Source organism: Ovis aries, chromosome 15 (genome assembly GCF_016772045.2).
Source record: "Ovis aries strain OAR_USU_Benz2616 breed Rambouillet chromosome 15, ARS-UI_Ramb_v3.0, whole genome shotgun sequence".
NCBI classification, from domain to species: Eukaryota; Metazoa; Chordata; class Mammalia; order Artiodactyla; family Bovidae; genus Ovis; species Ovis aries.
In genome coordinates this window covers 55,279,850-55,297,845 of record NC_056068.1, presented here as the reverse complement: position 1 = coordinate 55,297,845, position 17,996 = coordinate 55,279,850, and the positions used below count along the sequence as shown (strand labels likewise).

At 50.8% G+C, this 17,996-nt stretch overlaps 1 protein-coding gene across 6 annotated transcripts in view; it reads right to left on the bottom strand.

The window, feature by feature from the left end:
- MYO7A (myosin VIIA) overlaps positions 1–17,996 on the bottom strand; it is a 111,646-nt gene that overhangs the window by 89,500 nt on the left and 4,150 nt on the right. For all 6 annotated transcript variants that reach the window (XM_042233290.2, XM_042233289.2, XM_042233291.2 and 3 more), the window contains exons 3-4: positions 5,880–5,993; positions 1,520–1,672 (exon numbers count right to left, since the gene is read on the bottom strand). In XM_042233290.2, coding sequence (XP_042089224.1) covers positions 1,520–1,672; positions 5,880–5,993 — 267 coding nt within the window. The remainder of the gene's footprint in view (positions 1–1,519; positions 1,673–5,879; positions 5,994–17,996) is intronic.

Below are 17,996 nucleotides of genomic sequence, written 5' to 3'. Positions count from 1 at the left end.
CTCTCCTGGCATTCAGGAAGGGAACTGGGAGTGAGGCCTCACTTTCACAGACCCTGTGTGACCAGCTCTGCACTTATCACCCCACCTCCCCTGAGCATGACCAGCCTGGGGACCTGCCTCAGGGAGTTCCCTCCAGCTCTTTCTTTGTTGTACATCCACGGCTTCCTTCACCCCTGAGCTGCTCAGGCCACAGACAGGCAGTGACCCCAGCGCACAGCTCTACAACTCAGCCTTGTGAAGCCTCAGTTTCCTTCTCTGTAAAATGGGACTATGGGGTTAGATCAGCCGTTCTCAGAGAAGGCTGAGATCCCGGAGGATCCCCAGGATCCTTTCAGGAAGTCCATAAACCCTTGTCTTTTCTGCCAGCATATCTGTGAGGCCAGATTTTCTTCATACACTTCAGCCAAAACAATATCAAATCAGTGTGGAGGTGTGGCAGAAAATCAGGTTGTCTTCTAATTGAATTGGCAAAAAATTTCACTTGGGTTATATGTAAGATGTTACAGAAGCAAACAAACCTTTTGGCCCACCATAATATTAAGTCAGATACTAAAGATATTTGAATTTGAAAAACTGTAAAGCAGTGCCACTGTTCTCATTTTTTTTTTAATACTGACAAATGTATTTTCTTAAAAATGTGCTATGATATTCTGTAATGGATTTTTGTGGTTATTTTTTAATGAATTAATAATATTAAATGTCCTGGTTATAATTTGTAATATAGTAAATATCAATAGATACAACATACATAAACAGAAGCTCTCTGAGGCCCTCAATAATATTTAAGAGCATAAGGGGTTCCTGAGGCCAAAAAGTGTGAGGATCTCTAGACTAATGGTCTCAATGGTCTCTAAGCTCACCTCTTGGGATCAACTCAGTCCTGGCTGAGTGAGATGCTCTTTATTTGTCCTCATGAGTTTCAAGGTGAGAAAGCGTGGCATGTGTGTATGACAGGTTCTAGTATCAAGGTTTTGGGGGATTCAGAAGCATGTTTCATCCTCCACCCCCTTCCTGAGGATACAGACTTCCAACCCATCCTCCTCTTGACCTTGGAAGACCCATGGCAGGTCCTGACCCACCACAAACCCAGGGAAAGCCACAGATGCCCCATCCTTGGGCAAAGCACCAAGCCTGTTGCCCTCCCCTGCCTAGTCTGGTCTCCCAGCAGTTTCAGCAGTCTCCCTACAGAGGCACAAGAACCTCTGGGAAAAAATTCCCGTTCTGCAATCACAGACCACCCAAGACAAGAAAGTGTTAGTCGCTCAGTCGTGTCAGATTCTTTGTGACCCCATGGACTGTAGCCTGCCAGGCTCCTCTGTCCATGGGATTCCCCAGGCGAGAACACTGGAGGTGGGGTGCCATCCAGACCAAAAGAGAAGATAAGCCGCAGACAGAGCGGCTGTGGGCAAGGGCTGACTCCCTGATCCCAGCAGGCCAGCTGCGGAGGCGGGGCGGGGCGGGGCTACAAGTGGAGGGACCGAAGGTGGGCGGGGCGGCTGGCTGGTGGGGCAAGACTCACGTAGATGAGATGGTCTCGGTATCTAATGAGCAGGTTGCGCAGGATGCCGGCTTCATTGAGGTCCCCCAAGCGGATCATGTCCTCCACGCCGTGGACCGACGTGGGGTGCATGGGCTTGATGTGCCTGGCGTTCTGCGGGGAGATCCAGTGTTCCTGCGGAGATGCACAGTGGCTAACGTCAGCTCGTCCTCCTGGGACACAAGCTGCACTCTGCCAGGGAAGGGTCCCGGGAGGGACGGGAACCCCGGATCTCTGCGATCCCATAAGGGCCTCGTCCTCTCCTGCGGCCAAACACTATCGGTTCTAACAGGTTGACTCCCACGAGTAAAAGTGATACCACCCACCGTTAACCTCCATGGAGTGCTCTTCCTCCTCTTAGGGAATTCTCTTTGCAGACCTTAGAGGTGGGTATGGCTGGGACTTTGGCCCTACCTTGTGGCCATCATAAAAAGGATTAGTCTCTCCAGTCAGTTTATAGGATGGAGTGAAAAGTGTAATAATTGGAGTTAGACTTGACTTCAAATCCAAACTCCAGTAAACATTAGTACAAAGTTACTCAAATAGTGCGATACTACTGCACTATCTGCCTGCTGCCACGGGGTGGCAGATGGTTGCACATCTGGGCAATCGCGTCGGCTTGTTCACAGAGCTTGCAAAGCCCTGGTTTCCTCTGACTGTTGGAATCCTCACCTCCCCTCGGAGGCCTCCAGCACCCTCTACTCACAATCCTCACCTCTCAGAGAAATGGGAATCGCTCCTGTGCTCTGTGGTATGGCTACAACCCGAGTCAAACCTCCAAAGACCTCTGGCTCCCTCTCCCTATTCCCAAATGCCAGAACCATAGGAGCCTGAGGACCAGGCAGGAGTCAGGGTTCCCACAGCTGGGTCAGGGCCTCCTCTAGGCCCCCACACACCCCGGGTCTCCCACTGCCAGGCAGTGGTCACACTGGGTTACCATTGTGTGAACACAGTTCTGGCCCTGACCCCTCAATTTTCCCCAAGCCTGGGTGGTTAGGCTCCATGTTTGCTATAGCCTGGTTCACAGTGCTTCAAACAGGGGCCAGGCACAAAGACAGGGCAGAGAATCCCTGATGAACAGATGGCTGACTTCTGACTACTAGGAACCAAGTCTGAATTAAAAGCCAAGTCCTAGTCATGGAGAGACCCCACAAGTCCCCTATTCCAGCTCCCTTACTTCACATGAGAAAACAGGATCAGAAGACCAAGGCCCTCAAAGAGCTCAGGGACAGGCTAGCCACTGCCAATGACTCCAGTTTCCCTGGCATTTCAAGGCACTTCCTGGGCCAGGGGCATTGCATTCCAGGTCAGGGAATTCCAGGGCCCTCACACAGCCCTGACGTGAATGGGCTGGATGGTGAGATCAGAGAACCCTCCTAGACTTTCCAACCCTGGGTGGAACATTCCTCTCTTCCACCCCATTTCTTGATAAAAGTTGATCCAATTGGAAAATTCCCTTTCCCTACTTGGTCCTAGGCCCTAGCATGGGCCAGAGGGGAGAGGCTGCCAGGCAGGCTGGCTGCCTTCCCCACTCGACCCCAGCCTCTGTTTCCATAATTCCTCCGCAGGACACTTCAGCCCAGAGTTAAGGGGTAGCTCAGCCTCCTCAAGACCCGTAGCCCTGTGCATGTCAGTTGGCTCCCTGAACCTCTGTGACCTCATCTATGAAATGGGGATGAGAATAACAATCCCCTTTTCTTAGAGATGTTGGGAAGGTTAATAGATATGACAATGGTCAACTTTTGTTTCACTCCTGCCAGGTCTAAAAAGCCCTAGTACCTGGTAACTGATCAACCAGTCCTGAGTATTATCACTCTAACGCCTTCTAGTTTTTGTTGCAAAAGAGATGTATATTCTCATTTGTTCCTCTTAACATTGCATCATGGAATTACTAGCCCTGTTTTACAGTGAGGCTGTACACTAGAGAGGTAAAGTGCTCTGCTCAGTTAAATGGCAGAGCTGAGCCTCTCCCCACTCCTTTCCTGCATGGAGAGTCTCCCAGCCGAGGTCAGCACCACTCAGGTCAATGTCCACAGACACCTACCACACAGACCAAAGTGTAACCAGGACAGAAACTGAGGCCTGGCCCTGAAGACATACCAGTGAGAAACAGAGAGGCCTGGGGACACATCTGGGAAAGAGCTGACCTGGCAATGAATTCAGAGAGACAGGGACCATGTGCTCTGCAGAGGAGGGGAAGAAGGGGTATGTCCGGCAATAAGAATGGCCAGGACAAAAGCAGAGTATTAGCACTTCCGTGAAGATGGGAACCATGGCCTCTCATTCATTCAGCACATCCTCATAGAGAAGATTCTCTAGGGAGAGCTTCGCTGTGCTCCAGGGAACCAGATGTGACTCACCTGGCCTCAGGTTGGGGGATTCTGTGGCAGACAGACAGGTCAAAGATGATAGCTTGGAGGTGGATCAGGGAGGGAATACGAGTGGGAAAAGGTGGTGAAAGAAGAGGCCAGAAACCGCAACCCCCACCCCTGGGGCCCAGCACCACTGAAGCAAACGCAGGCCCCACCCTGTTCCCAACCAGTCAGTCACATTCCTCCCCACTCTGCAGCCCCATTCTCAGGGCCTCTGTGGGGGCGAGTGGGAGTGGATCTCTGGGATCTGATGACACAGTTACGGGATACCATCTGACATGCAACATGACCCAGGTGAAACTCAAGCCTGCAGGCAGAGTCCCTGGGCCCCACCCCGGGGGTTCCAGGCTGGTTCCTGGACCTATCTGTGCTGCCAGCCAAACCCGGGCCCCCCTTCTGCACCTGCCGCCTCACAGGGGCTTCCTAGAGGGCCCTGGAACTGGAGCCTCTATGATGACATTGCAGGCACTCTGCTTCTAAAGCCCAGGGGACAAAAGTGTGGTTAACAGAACCAGAGCTCCAAAGTTGCCACTGAGATGTCAGGAGAGGAAACACACACACAGGGCCGGAGGCGCTGGATCCTGGCCCCTCACGGCAGCATCCCTCACTAGCTCACTAGTGTGAGTGGTCCTGGGGTCACTCCCTGGACTCCAGTTTCCCATTGAGGTCCAAAAGGGGATTGTTATTCTCATCCCCATTTCATAGATGAGGTCACAGAGGTTCAGGGAGCAAACTGACATGCATAGGGCTACGGGTCTTGAGGAGGTTGAGCTACCCCTTAACTCTGGGCTGAGGCTGTCCTCCCTGCCTTTCACACACACTGTGAGGACTTAAAGACAGAACTTGGGTCAAAGGGCTTTGCAGACCCCAAGGCTGGTACCTCTGGAGGCTGCAGGGATAAGTAATAGTGATGCCCCAACTTTTCCATGGCCAGTACTGGGCCTCTAGGATCCAGAGCCCATCCCAACCCCCAACAGGGCCTTCTTCTCCAAGTCACAGAACCTTTTCACTTCCATCAGACTTGGAGGCTAAGATGGGACTCTCTCTATGTCCCCAGCGCCACCCAAAGCATTGGGTACAGCCCAAATTATGGTGAACTGAATCTCCCTGGTCCCTCACATCTCTACCAAACCACAGCCTTATACTCCACACCACATTTACACATGCCCCCGCCACATACACACGTGCCCTGCCCATGAACACACATCCAGAGTTCCCAGGCTTCCCTTCTTCCGGGCCACTCACCCATCTTCTCTAAGACAGGACCCTGACTTTAGACCTTTCCTTCCGTCCCCAAGGCCCCACTCTCACTGCCTCTGAAATTTACACTTCCAGTGTCCCTTTCCTTCAGAGCCACAAGAGAAAAAGGGTTCAACTGTTAGACTGATTCCAGGGCAGCACTGGGGTGGACAGTGAATTCATCTGATGCTGTAGCCCCACAGAACCAGACTGGCTGTTTTCAGAGTACCTCCTCGTTTTCTGAGTCAATAACCCTGAGAGATAGTTGTTGTTATCTCCATTTTACAGAAAGGGAAACTGAGGTTCAGAAGGGAAAGAGATTTGGCCAAGGTTGCATAGCTTGGGCATCAAGTGGGCAGGATGGGATTTGAATCCAGTCTCTCTGACCCCAAAGCATCCCTGAACCTGAGGAGCGTCCAGCCTAGTGCCACCTCCCTGCCCCCACCATATATACTCGCACGTCCACACAGACACACATCTCTAATACCAGGCAGGATGGACCAAAGTACTTATGGAAATTAGAACAAGTATCGTGGGGCAAAAGGGAGGTTCCTTCTCATGGGGGCCGTCGGGAAAGCTCCATGGAGGAAGGGAGCTCTGAGAGGCAGAAGTGGGGCCCAGGAACTGTCTCCACCCCCCTGAGGCTGGTCCCTGCTAGGTCCCTGCATCAGGTCACCGCCAGCCTGTGCCCCTGTCAAGGCATGGGGGCGGAATGATAACAGGCTACTCACATTGCCTTCATCGTCCACCACCTGGATCTGCCCAGAATCACAGAGCTTCACCACCGCGCCGATGGGCACATCAAACTCCTGCCCGGATCTCAGGTCCATCCAGACGTAGTCGCCCTGTGGGTGAGAGAGTCCCAGGTGAGTGGAGAGGGGCATCAGGAACGCCGTCCAAGCGGTGCTCTGCCTACCCCCACCACCAGCAGCTCTTGCGTCGACCACAGGATGGAAGAGAAGCAGCACTTGTGAAGGCTTGGTGCCTGGTCCTCGGCTGGGCACTTACACAGTGTCGTGACTGTCCCCAGTGTACAGATGAATAAGCAGAGGCTCAGAGCAGAGAACAGCTGAGACCACACAGCTGAGCAGCTTCAAACCCAGGCCTGTCCAAAGCCCGCCTCTCCCCAAGGCTCTACATCACATACAGGTACTGTAGACTCATTGAGGTTTAGGCAGAAACACCGAAGCACCCAAACTACTTCCCCTCCATCCTAAAGGAGGCGTTCCCCTAGACATTCAAACAGCCTCCATCACCTCCAAGGTCAACACTCACAGTCACAGCTGTGACTTCCCTGCAATGACACTGCTGGGCCCCATACCACACATGGACATCACTCAGCCACACTGTCTCCTGGCTTGTGGGGACAGCCCGATAGTGTCTCTTGGGGGCAGGCAGAGCGTCACATCTGTATCCCTTGCAGCATCCGTCACAGGGCCTTGTTCTCACTACATGCTCAGTGAGCATGCACGGAAGCCACATCTACAGCCCAGAGTCAGTGAACGGATTTAGAAGAACCACCTTTCAGCACTGGCATCAAACACACATGTACTGAGCACCTACTAGGTACAAGGCACCGATGCATCTAACTGCTGGAGACCAAGCAGTGAGCATGGAGTCCACATTCTAGTTGGGAGGAGCCAGAAAAAACTGAGGAAGTACGTTCGGGTTGGAAGGAGGCAGAAAACAAACAACTGAGCAAGTAATGGTCACTTGGGATGGCTGTAGTGTGGTGATGACGGTGATCCCAGTGCTGGAGAATGACCAGGCCAGCCAAGTAGAGATTCAGTGGCTGGGGAAGCCACTCTGTGGAGGAAACCTCTGACCTGAGACCCGAAGGGCGAGAAGCAGACAGGCTAGGAAAGAGCAAGGGTGGAAATCTGGGCAGAGGAAATGACAAGGGCCAAGGCCGTCAGGCAGGCAGGAAGGCCTGATAAGAGAGGTGGGCAAGAACCAGGACTCAAAGACTCTTATTCTCCTGGAGATAAAAGTTTGAATTTTATTCTAACCTTAATAAGAGTCTTCTTTTTGGGTGGTTCCCAAATACCCTAGAGGGTAAAAGAACCTGGACATTCTAATAAAAATATCAAGCGGCAGTTAGAAATCAGCCCATGGGAATGGCCCCGTGGAAATAGCTCTGGGCTATGAGACTGGGTTTGGGGACCTGCTTGGGACCTCAGACAAGTCCCTGACCTCTTTGAACCTCAGTTTCCACATGCCTCAGTGAGGGGTGGGCTCATTGAGTACCAAAGCCAACTTTGGTACTGTTTGGTCACTGTTTCACCTTCCTGTTCCCATCAGAACCAGCTACTTTTCAGCCCCAGCTGACACTATGAACTTCCCTTCGTGGGAGGTCAGCACAGTTAGAAACATGGTAGCTGCAAGCCCAAGCTTTCTCCCAGAAAAACTAAGAAACTTTGGAGAGCCTTAGGGAGGAGATGAGAACTCATGTGTTTGCTGAGTGTCTACTGTTGCCCAGGCTGTATGGTTGCTTCCCATAAACTGCCCTATTTAAGGCTCACAACTGCTTTAATCCCAAATCCAAGCTATGTTTCCTGCCACACTCCTTGCCCTCTCTAAGTGCTGACCCAGGACCACCGGACACACTCCTGCTCCACCTTCCCCCCTCCCCTCCCCATCTTTCCACTGAGTGGACATTTATCCAAGAGCAAATAGCAACTCTTCCCAACCCCTCCTCACTGCCCCACCTCTTTGCTCCTCCTCCTCACCCCCTGAAGAGTTAGTTCAGTCATTTGGAGCACATTTGTGGAGAGCCTGCTGTGGGCCAGTTTCACTCCAGACTCTGGGGACAGAGCAGTAAAGGGAAAGCAGAGGGTCAAATAAGGGGAGCCCCAGGTTGATGCTAGATGAGGGGGCACTTGGAGGATGTGGGCAGCGGGCACATAGGGCCCCGTGAGCCATGGACAGAAGTTGGACTTTAAGTAGGACAAGAAGCTATTGGAAGATTTTGAAGCAGGAGAGGTTGGCACGATGCATTTACATTTTTAAAAACTTCATCCTGAAAAGAGACCCAGGCATTCCTCCAGACTCCAGGGCCCCTGGGCTTGCCCCTTACAGCCTGCACCAGGCTGGGTCATCACTGTGTGTGCCCACTCCTCATTAGCCTGCAGCCCCTTGAGGGCAGGGCTGATCTGAGTCTTTCATCTGTGATTCCCCAGAACCAAACCAGAATGTGAGAGTGTGTGTGTGAGCATGGGTGTGAGTGTGTAAGAGGGAGCACATGACAGAGTTCATGTGTGTGAGAGAGAAAAGGAGAGACTACCTGATTCCCGGAGGCTGGCAGTGGTGGGCAGTGGCACCAGTACCAATACCCCAGCACACTCAGTACCCATGCAGCAGGCCAGGTAGTGACTGACACGCTTCCCTGGAATTAACCATCTCATTGAACCTCATGACAATGCTTCGACAGAGGATTCCACCTCTACTTCATCTCCTCAAAGAGGTCAAGACCCATGCCCAAGGTCACACAGGTGTTCTGTGGTAGAACCAGGAATGAAGCCCAAGGCTGGCAAACTCCAAATCCAGTCCTGTCTCCCAACACCCCACCCTAGGGCCCCTCCCTGAGCCCAGTTCTGTAAGCAGAACAGGAAGCACTAATAGGGATCCTGCCTAGAGACACTTATAGGATAGGATAGTGAAGTCGCTCAGTCATGTCCGACTCTTTGCGACCCCATGGACTGTAGCCCACCAGGCTCCTCTGTCCATGGGATTTTCCAGGCAATAGTACTGGAGTGGATTGCCATTTCCTTCTCCAGGGGATCTTCCCAACCCAGGGATTGAACCCGGGTCTGGAAGAGACACTTAGTGGACCCAAAATGCAAACTGGAAGCCCCAGCTAGGGGCACCAAAGCAAACAGAAGTGACTTTAGAACCCTCCTTGCCAAGGACTGTCATCAGGAGGGCAATGACTTGGTTTTCTCTTCTCTTGATCTGAACTTGAGGAAAGAAGCAAAAACGGCAGCTAAGAGGCTTCCAAGAAGACTCGGGGGCCTGAGAACCTCTGAGAAGACAGTTCCCACTGTCCTATGGAAAGTACCTGGGGCATGAGAATGCAGCTGGATTGTAAGGGTCCCCATTTTACAGATGAGGAAACTGAGGCTCAGAGAGAGAAAGTGATTTGGCCACCGCCACTCATCAGATCAGTTACTCATGAGACTGCAAACAACTGCAGGGCAGAGCCCGATCCCAAAACAAGGTGGGTCAGGAAATGCTGATGGGTGAAGGAAGGAGGGGAGGAGGGAAGATATAAAAGAACATGACACTTTTTTGAGGGGTGGGAGGAGAGGAAAGGAGCACTGGGCTCAGGTCTAACCCCACTGGCTTCTCCCCACAACCGGACTCCAGGCAGCCGGTGACTGCATCTGGCCCCATTCCTACAACCCTACCACCCCACTGTCTGGAAAACCCCACTGGGGAGCTTTCCCCAAATCAAAAGTTCCATTTGTGAGACTCTTGCCCCTGCATGGCTGTGTAAACTGGAGAAAGTAACAGTGTAAACTGTGTAAACTGTGTAACAGGTAAACTGTGTAAACTGGAGAAAGTAACAGCTTCTCTACCATCGGATGAGTGGCTCCCAGCCCCCACACAGCGGCTTTCTAGATGGATTTGCCCAAATGTCCTCAAGGGCACTTCACACCCTAGCCCACATCCACCACAAACACATGGTAAAGAGTTCAGGATTCAGGTCCCAGTTCTGCCATCAATGCTGTGTGACTTTGGCTAAGTCTTTCTGTCTCTCTGGGCCTTACTGTTCCCCAGCCTTAAAATGGAAGGAGTCAGTGCTTGGAAAGATAAGAGACCCATGCAAAGAGGAGTTGTCCTTGATATCCACTTGCCTTCCCCCTAGGCATGAACCCAGGATCAGATCAGTGCTGACTCCCCTGCAAGGCCTTAGTCTCTTGTGTCTCCTCCCTCCCCTGCGGAAGGGTTTGAGGTTCAGTCGCTGTTTGTGAAATGAAAACAAGTCTGTTTTAGGACATGACCCCCCTACTCCCCCCACTTAGGAGCTTCCCTGGTGCCTCAGCAGGTAAAGAATTCCCTGGTGCAATGCCGGAGACCGAGAAGAGGGTTCGATCCCTGGGTGGGGAAGATCCCCTGGAGAAAGGCATGGCAACCCACTCCAGTGTTCTTGCCTGAAGAATCCCATGGACAGAGGAGCCTGGAGGGCTACAGTCCATGGAGTCACACAGTCAGACATGACTGAAGACACAGAGCACACAGGCTGCTGCTGCTGCTGCTAAGTCACTTCAGTCGTGTCCGACTCTGTGCGACCCCATAGACGGCAGCCCACCAGGCTCCCCCATCCCTGGGATTCTCCAGGCAAGAACACTGGAGTGGGTTGCCATTTCCTTCTGCAGTGCATGAAAGTGAAAAGTGAAAGTGAAGTCGCTCAGTCCTGTCCGACTCTTCTCAACCCCATGGACTGTAGCCCACTAGGCTCCTCCGTCCATGGGATTTCCCAGGCAAGAGTACTGGAGTGGGTTGCCATTGCCTTCTCCAGAGCACGCAGGCATCCCCTCCTTTATCCTCAAAATCACTCTGGGACACTGGTGGTCTTAGCCCTGTTTTCACAGGCAGGAAAGATGGTCCAACTGACTTGCCAGCGGGGTGGGTGAGTAAGGAAGTGTTCTGTTGCTAACCTTCAGGGAAGGAGGGGACTCGCAGGCCACGCTTTCCTTCTACCAGCCGGTCAGCCAGTCCACAAATGTCCACCGAGCTGCCTCAGGGCACCTGGAGGCACTCCCCGCTCTGGACCGGGGCAAAGGCAGGGAATCCCCTTCTGGGCACCTCCCATTTTCCAGCTGCAGAAGCTCCCGGCTCAGAGGGGAAGCGAGGGGGCCAAGTGCACGCTAGAAGTCTGTGTGCACCCTGGGGTTTTGCGACCCTGCGGCCCAACCGGCTTCTAAAAGGCGCGTCCTCCCCCCTCCGGCCCAGAGCTCACCGGCAGGACTGCGTATGTCTTCAGCGTCTGGTTCAGGCTGCGCACCAGCGCCCACTTGCCCTTGCCCGACTGCTTGGCCCGCGCCTCTGCAGGGTCGCTAGGGTCTGCGGGGTCAGCGGGGTGGGCGGGGGGCTCCATGGCGCCGAGGGCCTGGTGGCGGCTGGCTACAGTGGCAGCACGTCTCGGGCTCCCTAATTCACCTAATCCCATGCGCGCCGGGGAACCCTAAACCCAGCCATCTGCCGTGGGCCCATGGCAACGGCGGCTTAGGTGACGGCTGCGGGCGGGAAATGGGAGGGGGGCCCCGGGCCGCTTTGCCCCCTCCCACCCTGGCTGGACCCCGACCACCTGACATCACTGGGGATTCCGGGCTGGCCTCACTGGGACCTCAGCCTGTGGCACCCAGGAACCAGGCTGCAGGGCTGGGCATAAAAGAGGCCCCTGGAACCTCACCTTGACTGCAGCTTTGAAGAAAATCAGTGTATTTTCTACAGAAAGAATCGTGGGGATGTTTTGGTATAGAACACAATACAATTAGTGAATTTTTTAAGACTAAAGGTGAGAGGCATCAAAGATCTTTCTGGTCCCATAACTGCCTCTGGGGAGTGAGGGTGGAAAGAAGTATTGAGGTTGGAGGGGGAGAGGCCTCTGCAAGGAAAGCCTGGAAGAGTCTGTCTCTGGTCCTCCCCCACCCTCCCAGGCCACCCAATGGGTGACCTCTAGCTCAAAGAGGAGGCACTGAGGCCTACAGGAGGGCAACCCCTGGTCCCCAGGACAGCTAGACACCTCTAAGGGCTCAGACTCACCCAGCAATGGGCATCAAGTCTGGCTCCTGTGTCCCGGCCACCACACAGGCTCCGCTCCATGCTGGACTGCAAGCCACAGTGGCCACCGTCCACTGAGAAGGCGTGGGATGCCCAGGCCCTGCGACTCTCCTACACCTGCCTTCTCCGCTCTCCCTGCTTAGCTTTATCTTCCCCCTCTTTTCTCCTACACACTCTTCAAGGTCTCATTTTTGGCCCTCAGCGTTGTCTGGAATTCTGGAAGACCCAACCTTCTGCTTTAGACAAGCAAACGAGGGTGGGGAGCAGGGGGATGGCAAGGAAAGAGATGGCGATGTCTCACACAGAACCTGGAGCTGCCCCTCCGAACCTGACCTTCCTTCTACCCCCACCTCCTTTCCAGCCTTGAAGACCCAGCGCTCTGCCATCCAGCACATGGCTGACTGACTGCAGTGATTCCCAGCTACTTCCTGGGCCCCCTCAGGGACCCTGCTCTCAGGGGTCCTTCCCCAACTTAAGCCCAGAACAAGCATACCTAACCTTCCCTGCCCGCCCACTCAGGGGAGTTCATGGAAACAGGAACCAGACCCTAAGACACAAAGGGAGGGCTGGGGAATGGACTTCTATCCTTCCATCTGTCCATTTAACCAACCTTCACAGGCTCAGACTAAGGTTTAGGGGATACTGTCCTCAAAGCTTCCAGCCTGGGGGATGGACAGACCCAGACACAGATAAGGATGGTACCACCAGATAAGGGACAGTTTAACCCTGGAGAGACAGGATAGCATGGCTACCAAGAGGCTGGACTCTAGAACCAACACCAGTTTAATGCTGGCAAGGCCATTCAAATGCTGTAGGACCTTGGGCAAGGTCCTCAACCTTTCTGCGCCTTTGTTTTCTCATTAGTTCAATGACAGTTTAACAATACCTCAGGAGGTGCTTGCAAGGATTAAACAGGCTGTGTAACTCAGTGCCTGTTAGAGCAAACGCTCTATGAGTATTAGTTATTATTAACTAAGCAAGTCATGTTGTTGTGGTGTTGTGATTTTTCAGGCAGACACGAAGGGGAAGAGTGTTCCCGAAGAGGGGACAGCAAAGCACAGAGAAGCAGAGGTAAGAAGGAAGAGATGGTAAAATAGGTCTGGTTGATGGAGAGAGGCCCCCTGAAAGAGAGCCAGTAGAGGACTGAGAGGCTGGCCCTCCCTGACCCAGACCCGCTGCTTGACCCCGGAGTACGCAGGCCGCTCCTGAGCTGAAGCCTGGGAGGAGGCCCCTTCCCTGCAAGTTGCATGCACTCCAGGCCTGGGAGGCAGGTCTCACGCCGCTGGGGCCCTCTCTGGTGTCACACCAGCTACCCTCCCAGAGCCAGGGTTCCTGGCTCCCCGAGCCTTGTCTCTGGCTGCCTGGTCACACAGGACGGGGCCTCCCAGGAGTGCCGAGTGCTCCACCAGGAAAGCTTCACCTCCACCTCCCTCTTCCCACCCCACCCCAGCCACCAAGGCTCCACTTAGCCACGTGCCCCCTGGTCCCCACACTTCCCTACCTTGTTTTCTTTACTCCTTTTGCACCTCACACATACCCACAGTGCTGCTTTCACCTCCACCATACCACCGTATGGTCCAGTTCTGACCCCCCTCCCCCCAATTTTAAATATGGGGAGACTTTGGTTCAGAAGGGGTAAAAGGGAACTAACCAAAGATGCATAACAAGCTAGAACAAAAAAAGAAAAAACCTTTCAGGAAATAATTATGCCAATTGTCATCAGCGAGCGATGTCAGCAAAGAGTAGAGAACTCTGCCAAGAACTCTTCAGAAACACCAAAAACCAGCAAAAATTGTCAGTCAACTTTACTAGAACTCTAGAAAATATGCCCAAGTTGACAGTCACCACTGGAACACTTGAGGAAGAGAAAGGTGACTGAAACCCAGCAGGAGAACTTTGTGGTACTTCAACCGACTCATCCTTCTCCCACCTCCACCTTGAGGATGGCAGCCTGTATCCCTGCTGGGGGTTATTGGGGTCAAAGGGAGCAGAACAGACCTTCACATCAAAGAATTATGGTGGTTTTAAACTGTCTGGGGACTCCCTGAAGGAACAGTGCTAAAAGCTTGTCTTTATTCCCCAAGTAGGAACACCCCCAGGGCGGAGAAGTAGCTATGGAGGGCAGGGGTGCGGCAGGGGTCAAAAACATCGCAAGGCAAATGAACTATCCATTGCCTTCTAGGGGGGAAAAAAAAACCAATTGGAGCAAACAATAGCTCCAAAAAAAATGCTCAAAACGCCAGGAAGAAAGACAGAATGAGATGCTTTAGAGAAAAAGGGCTTTGAAAAACATATACTAGGGAGTCTAGAAGACCACGTACACACCCAGGATTGGACAAATGTTCAGAGAAAGCATGAGATGACCATAAGCTCTCACCTCTGATTGACTTCAGGCTCCATGCAGACAGGGAATAAAGGCTAAGGCCGAGTTGTAAATGACCTGACAGGGTGTTAAAGTCACACCCAAACACACATGCACAGCCCAGCTGTAAAGATCAAGATTTTCTAGTTTTGGTTTTTTTTGGCTTCTGGTGGTTTAGAGACTTCAGTGACCACACACAGTAGAGAATGTAGTCATCATAAAAATAGTTCAGAAAAGTCATTAAAGTTGATAGAAAATTTCCCTGAGGAAGCCCAGACATTGGACTTAATAGACAAAGACTTTGATCAACAGTTTTAAATATGCACAAAGGACTGAAGGAAACCAGAACATCTCACCAAGTAGAGAATATCAGTAAAGAAACAGGAATTATAAAAAGGGATCAAATAGAATTCTGGAGTTCAAAAGTAACTAATATGAAAAATTCAGTAGAGATGTCATCAGCAGATTTGAAAAGGGAAAAAGAAAAATCAGCAAACCTGAAGATACTTGGAGATTATCCCATCTGAGCAGCAGAAAAATAAAAAAGGATTAAGAAAAATGAGGAGAGACTAAGAAACCTACAAGATACCATCACGTGGATCAACATATGCACAATGGGAACCCCAGAAGGACAGGAGAGAGGCAGAAAGAATATTTGAGGATATAATGACCCCAAACTCGATGAAAGATATGAAAATCTACACATCTATAAGGTCAATAAAATTCCAGGTAGTATAAACTCAAAAATATCCTCACTGAGACACACTGTAATCAAACTGTCAAAAGACAAGGACGAAAAGAGCATCTTAAAAACAATGAGAGAGAAATGACTCGTCATATACAAAGGATCTTCAATATGATTAGCTGCTAATTTTTCATCAGAAACCGTGGAGACCAGAAGACAGTAGGAGGATATACTTAAAGTGCAAAAAGGAAAAGAAAAAAAAAAAAAAACACATTTCAAACAACAGTTCTGTGTGTGGCAAAAATATCCTTCAAAAGTGAAAGAGAACTTGAACTTCCTGGTGCTACAGGGGATAAGAATGCACCTGCCAGTGCAGGGGACACTGGTCCAGTCCCCGGTCCGGGATGATTCCACATGCTGTGGAACAACTAAGCCCACGGGCCACAGTTCTGAGCCTGCACTCCAGAGCCTTAGAGATGCAACTACAGAGCTCCTGTGCTGCAACTACTGAAGCCCAAGAGCCTGGAACCTGTGCTCTGCAGCAAGAGAAGCCCCCGCAACGAGTTCAGGTAGCACAGCGAGGAGTGGCCCCCCACTGCCGCAGCTAGAGAAAGCCCTCACACTGCAGTGAAGACCCAGCACAGCCAAGCTGAATAAATAAATAAATCATTGTTTAGAAAGTGAAAGAGAAACTAAGACATTCCCAGATAAACATAAATTGAGGGAGTTTATAGCTAGTAAACCTGCTCTATAAGGAATGCCAAAAGTAATCGTTCAGGCTAAAATTAAATGGCACTAGACAGCAACTCGAGCCATACAAAGCAATAAAGAATCCAGTAAGGTAACTACAAAGGTAAATATAAAGGCCTGCCTTATTGTTATTTTTGTTTCGTAACTCTGCTTTTTTCCTATGTGATTTAAAAGACAAATGCATAAAATAACACATCTATGTTAATGGGCTCATAGCGTATAAAGACGTAATTTCTGACAGTAACACTATAAAGAGAGAGGGCTGAAACTGTATAGGAGCAGAGCTTTTATATACTACTGAAGCTACTTTGGTGTTAACCCCCACTAGCTTGTTATTAAATGTAAGGTGTTAATTATAAACCCCGGTAGGAAAAAATCTGTAAACTCCAGAGTAACTGCTAGAGAGAGAGGGAGAAATGAATGAGAAGGGAACCAAAACAGTAGAGTAGGGGAAAAAAATCAAACACAAAATAGGAGCTTGAGATTAGATATAGTAGATATGTACTACTATATATAAAGCAGATAACCCAACAAGGACCTACTGTATAGCCCAGGGAATTGTATTCAGTACTTTATAATAACTTATAAGGGAAAAGAACCTGCAAAAATATATATGTATGTCTGTATCTATGTGTAACTGAAGCACTTTTCTGTGCATCTGAAACTAACGCAATATTGTAAGTCAACTATACTTCAATAAAAAATAAAATAAAAAATTTTAAGTCATCATATAGGAGTTGGGGGGGAAGATATGACATATAGAAAAATAGCAAAATGACAGAAGTAAGTCTAAATGGAAATGAATTTAACTCTGTAATTAAAAGGTAGCAGTTGGCATAATAGGCTAAAAAAATAAAACATAATCCAACGATACGCTATCATATCTATAAGAGACTCACTTTTGATCCAAAGACACAAATAGGTTGAAAGCAAAAGGATGGAAAAATATATCCAAGCACACAGTAACCAAAAAAGAGCTGGGGTGGCTATACTAATATCTGACAAGATGGACTTTAAATCAGAAACTGTTACAACAAAGAAAAACATTATATTTTAATAAAAGACTTAATCCAACTGTTACCAACAGTCCACAAATTTATCTTCAAACTTCACTCTGATCTATGAATCTGGGCAAAGTACATCTAGTCCCTCCACTGGCCTCACCATCAAGCCAGAAATCATATCTTACTTAAGCAGAGCAGCCTTCCCCGAGGTCCTCAAAGAAGCAGGTTACATGTACCACGGATCTCTGGGTTCTCACAAGCACTAGCTAGCCTTGCAACCTGGGGCAGTTCCCTCTCCCTGAGACCACAGTCTCCCATCTGTATGTGAGGGGCTACCACAATGCCTCAAAGCCTTCCCCGATGCCACCACCCCTCACCCACCCCGTATCACAGAAGCCTCCCCATCCCCAAGATCCCTTCCACCCCACTCTACCCCCGCCTCCCCCAGGACTCCTGCTATCACAGTTCTGCTTACGAGGCACCCTTGCTGTGTTTCAGAGCTGTCTCCCTCTTTGGTCTGGAAACTCCTCCAGGACAGGGAGCAGTCAGTTTATCTCTGCATCCTTTGTGCCCAGCCTGGTATAGAGAAGGGGCTGAGTGCCCCTTTGCTGGGTGGGTGAGTGAGACTGTGGCTGGAGGAAGTGGCTCCTGGCACACTAGGAACCTCCAGACACTCCCCCCGCCCACCACCACCACCAATCCCAAAGCCATCAGCATGATGGGTCTGCTCAGACTACCACAGGGTCCCTAAGAAGGAGCTCATGCTCAACAAATATCCCTCCACCCAGCAGGGGAAGTCTGAGCTCCTCCCCTGAGCCCTGTGCCCGCTCCTTGTGCCACACCCCTGTACCCTGTAGAGCAGCCCACTTGCTGCGTGCTGCCCCCCTCACCAGCGTGGCTCCCCATCCTATCTGGACCTGCCCCAGCTCGTGTCTAAATTACTCTGTCTGGGCTTCAATTTCTTCACCTGTGATATTGGCACAAAGATCCTTATGTCACTGCCTTATGACAATAAAATGAAATCGAGAATGGAGAGTACCCAGCATATAGTAGGTCCAACGTGGATGCTACTTAAAGAATTAGAATCCTTAGCAAATGAATAAAATTTTTTCCTGAGTGAAGAGATTTGGATTCTTAACACATCTTTATGACGATGTTTTCGGTGCCTGGTACTCATGGGGGCTCTACACAAAGGCTGGGATGGGACAGTCTACATATGGGTCAAGGATCATCATAGTCTCTGTGGTCTCCTCAAAAATTT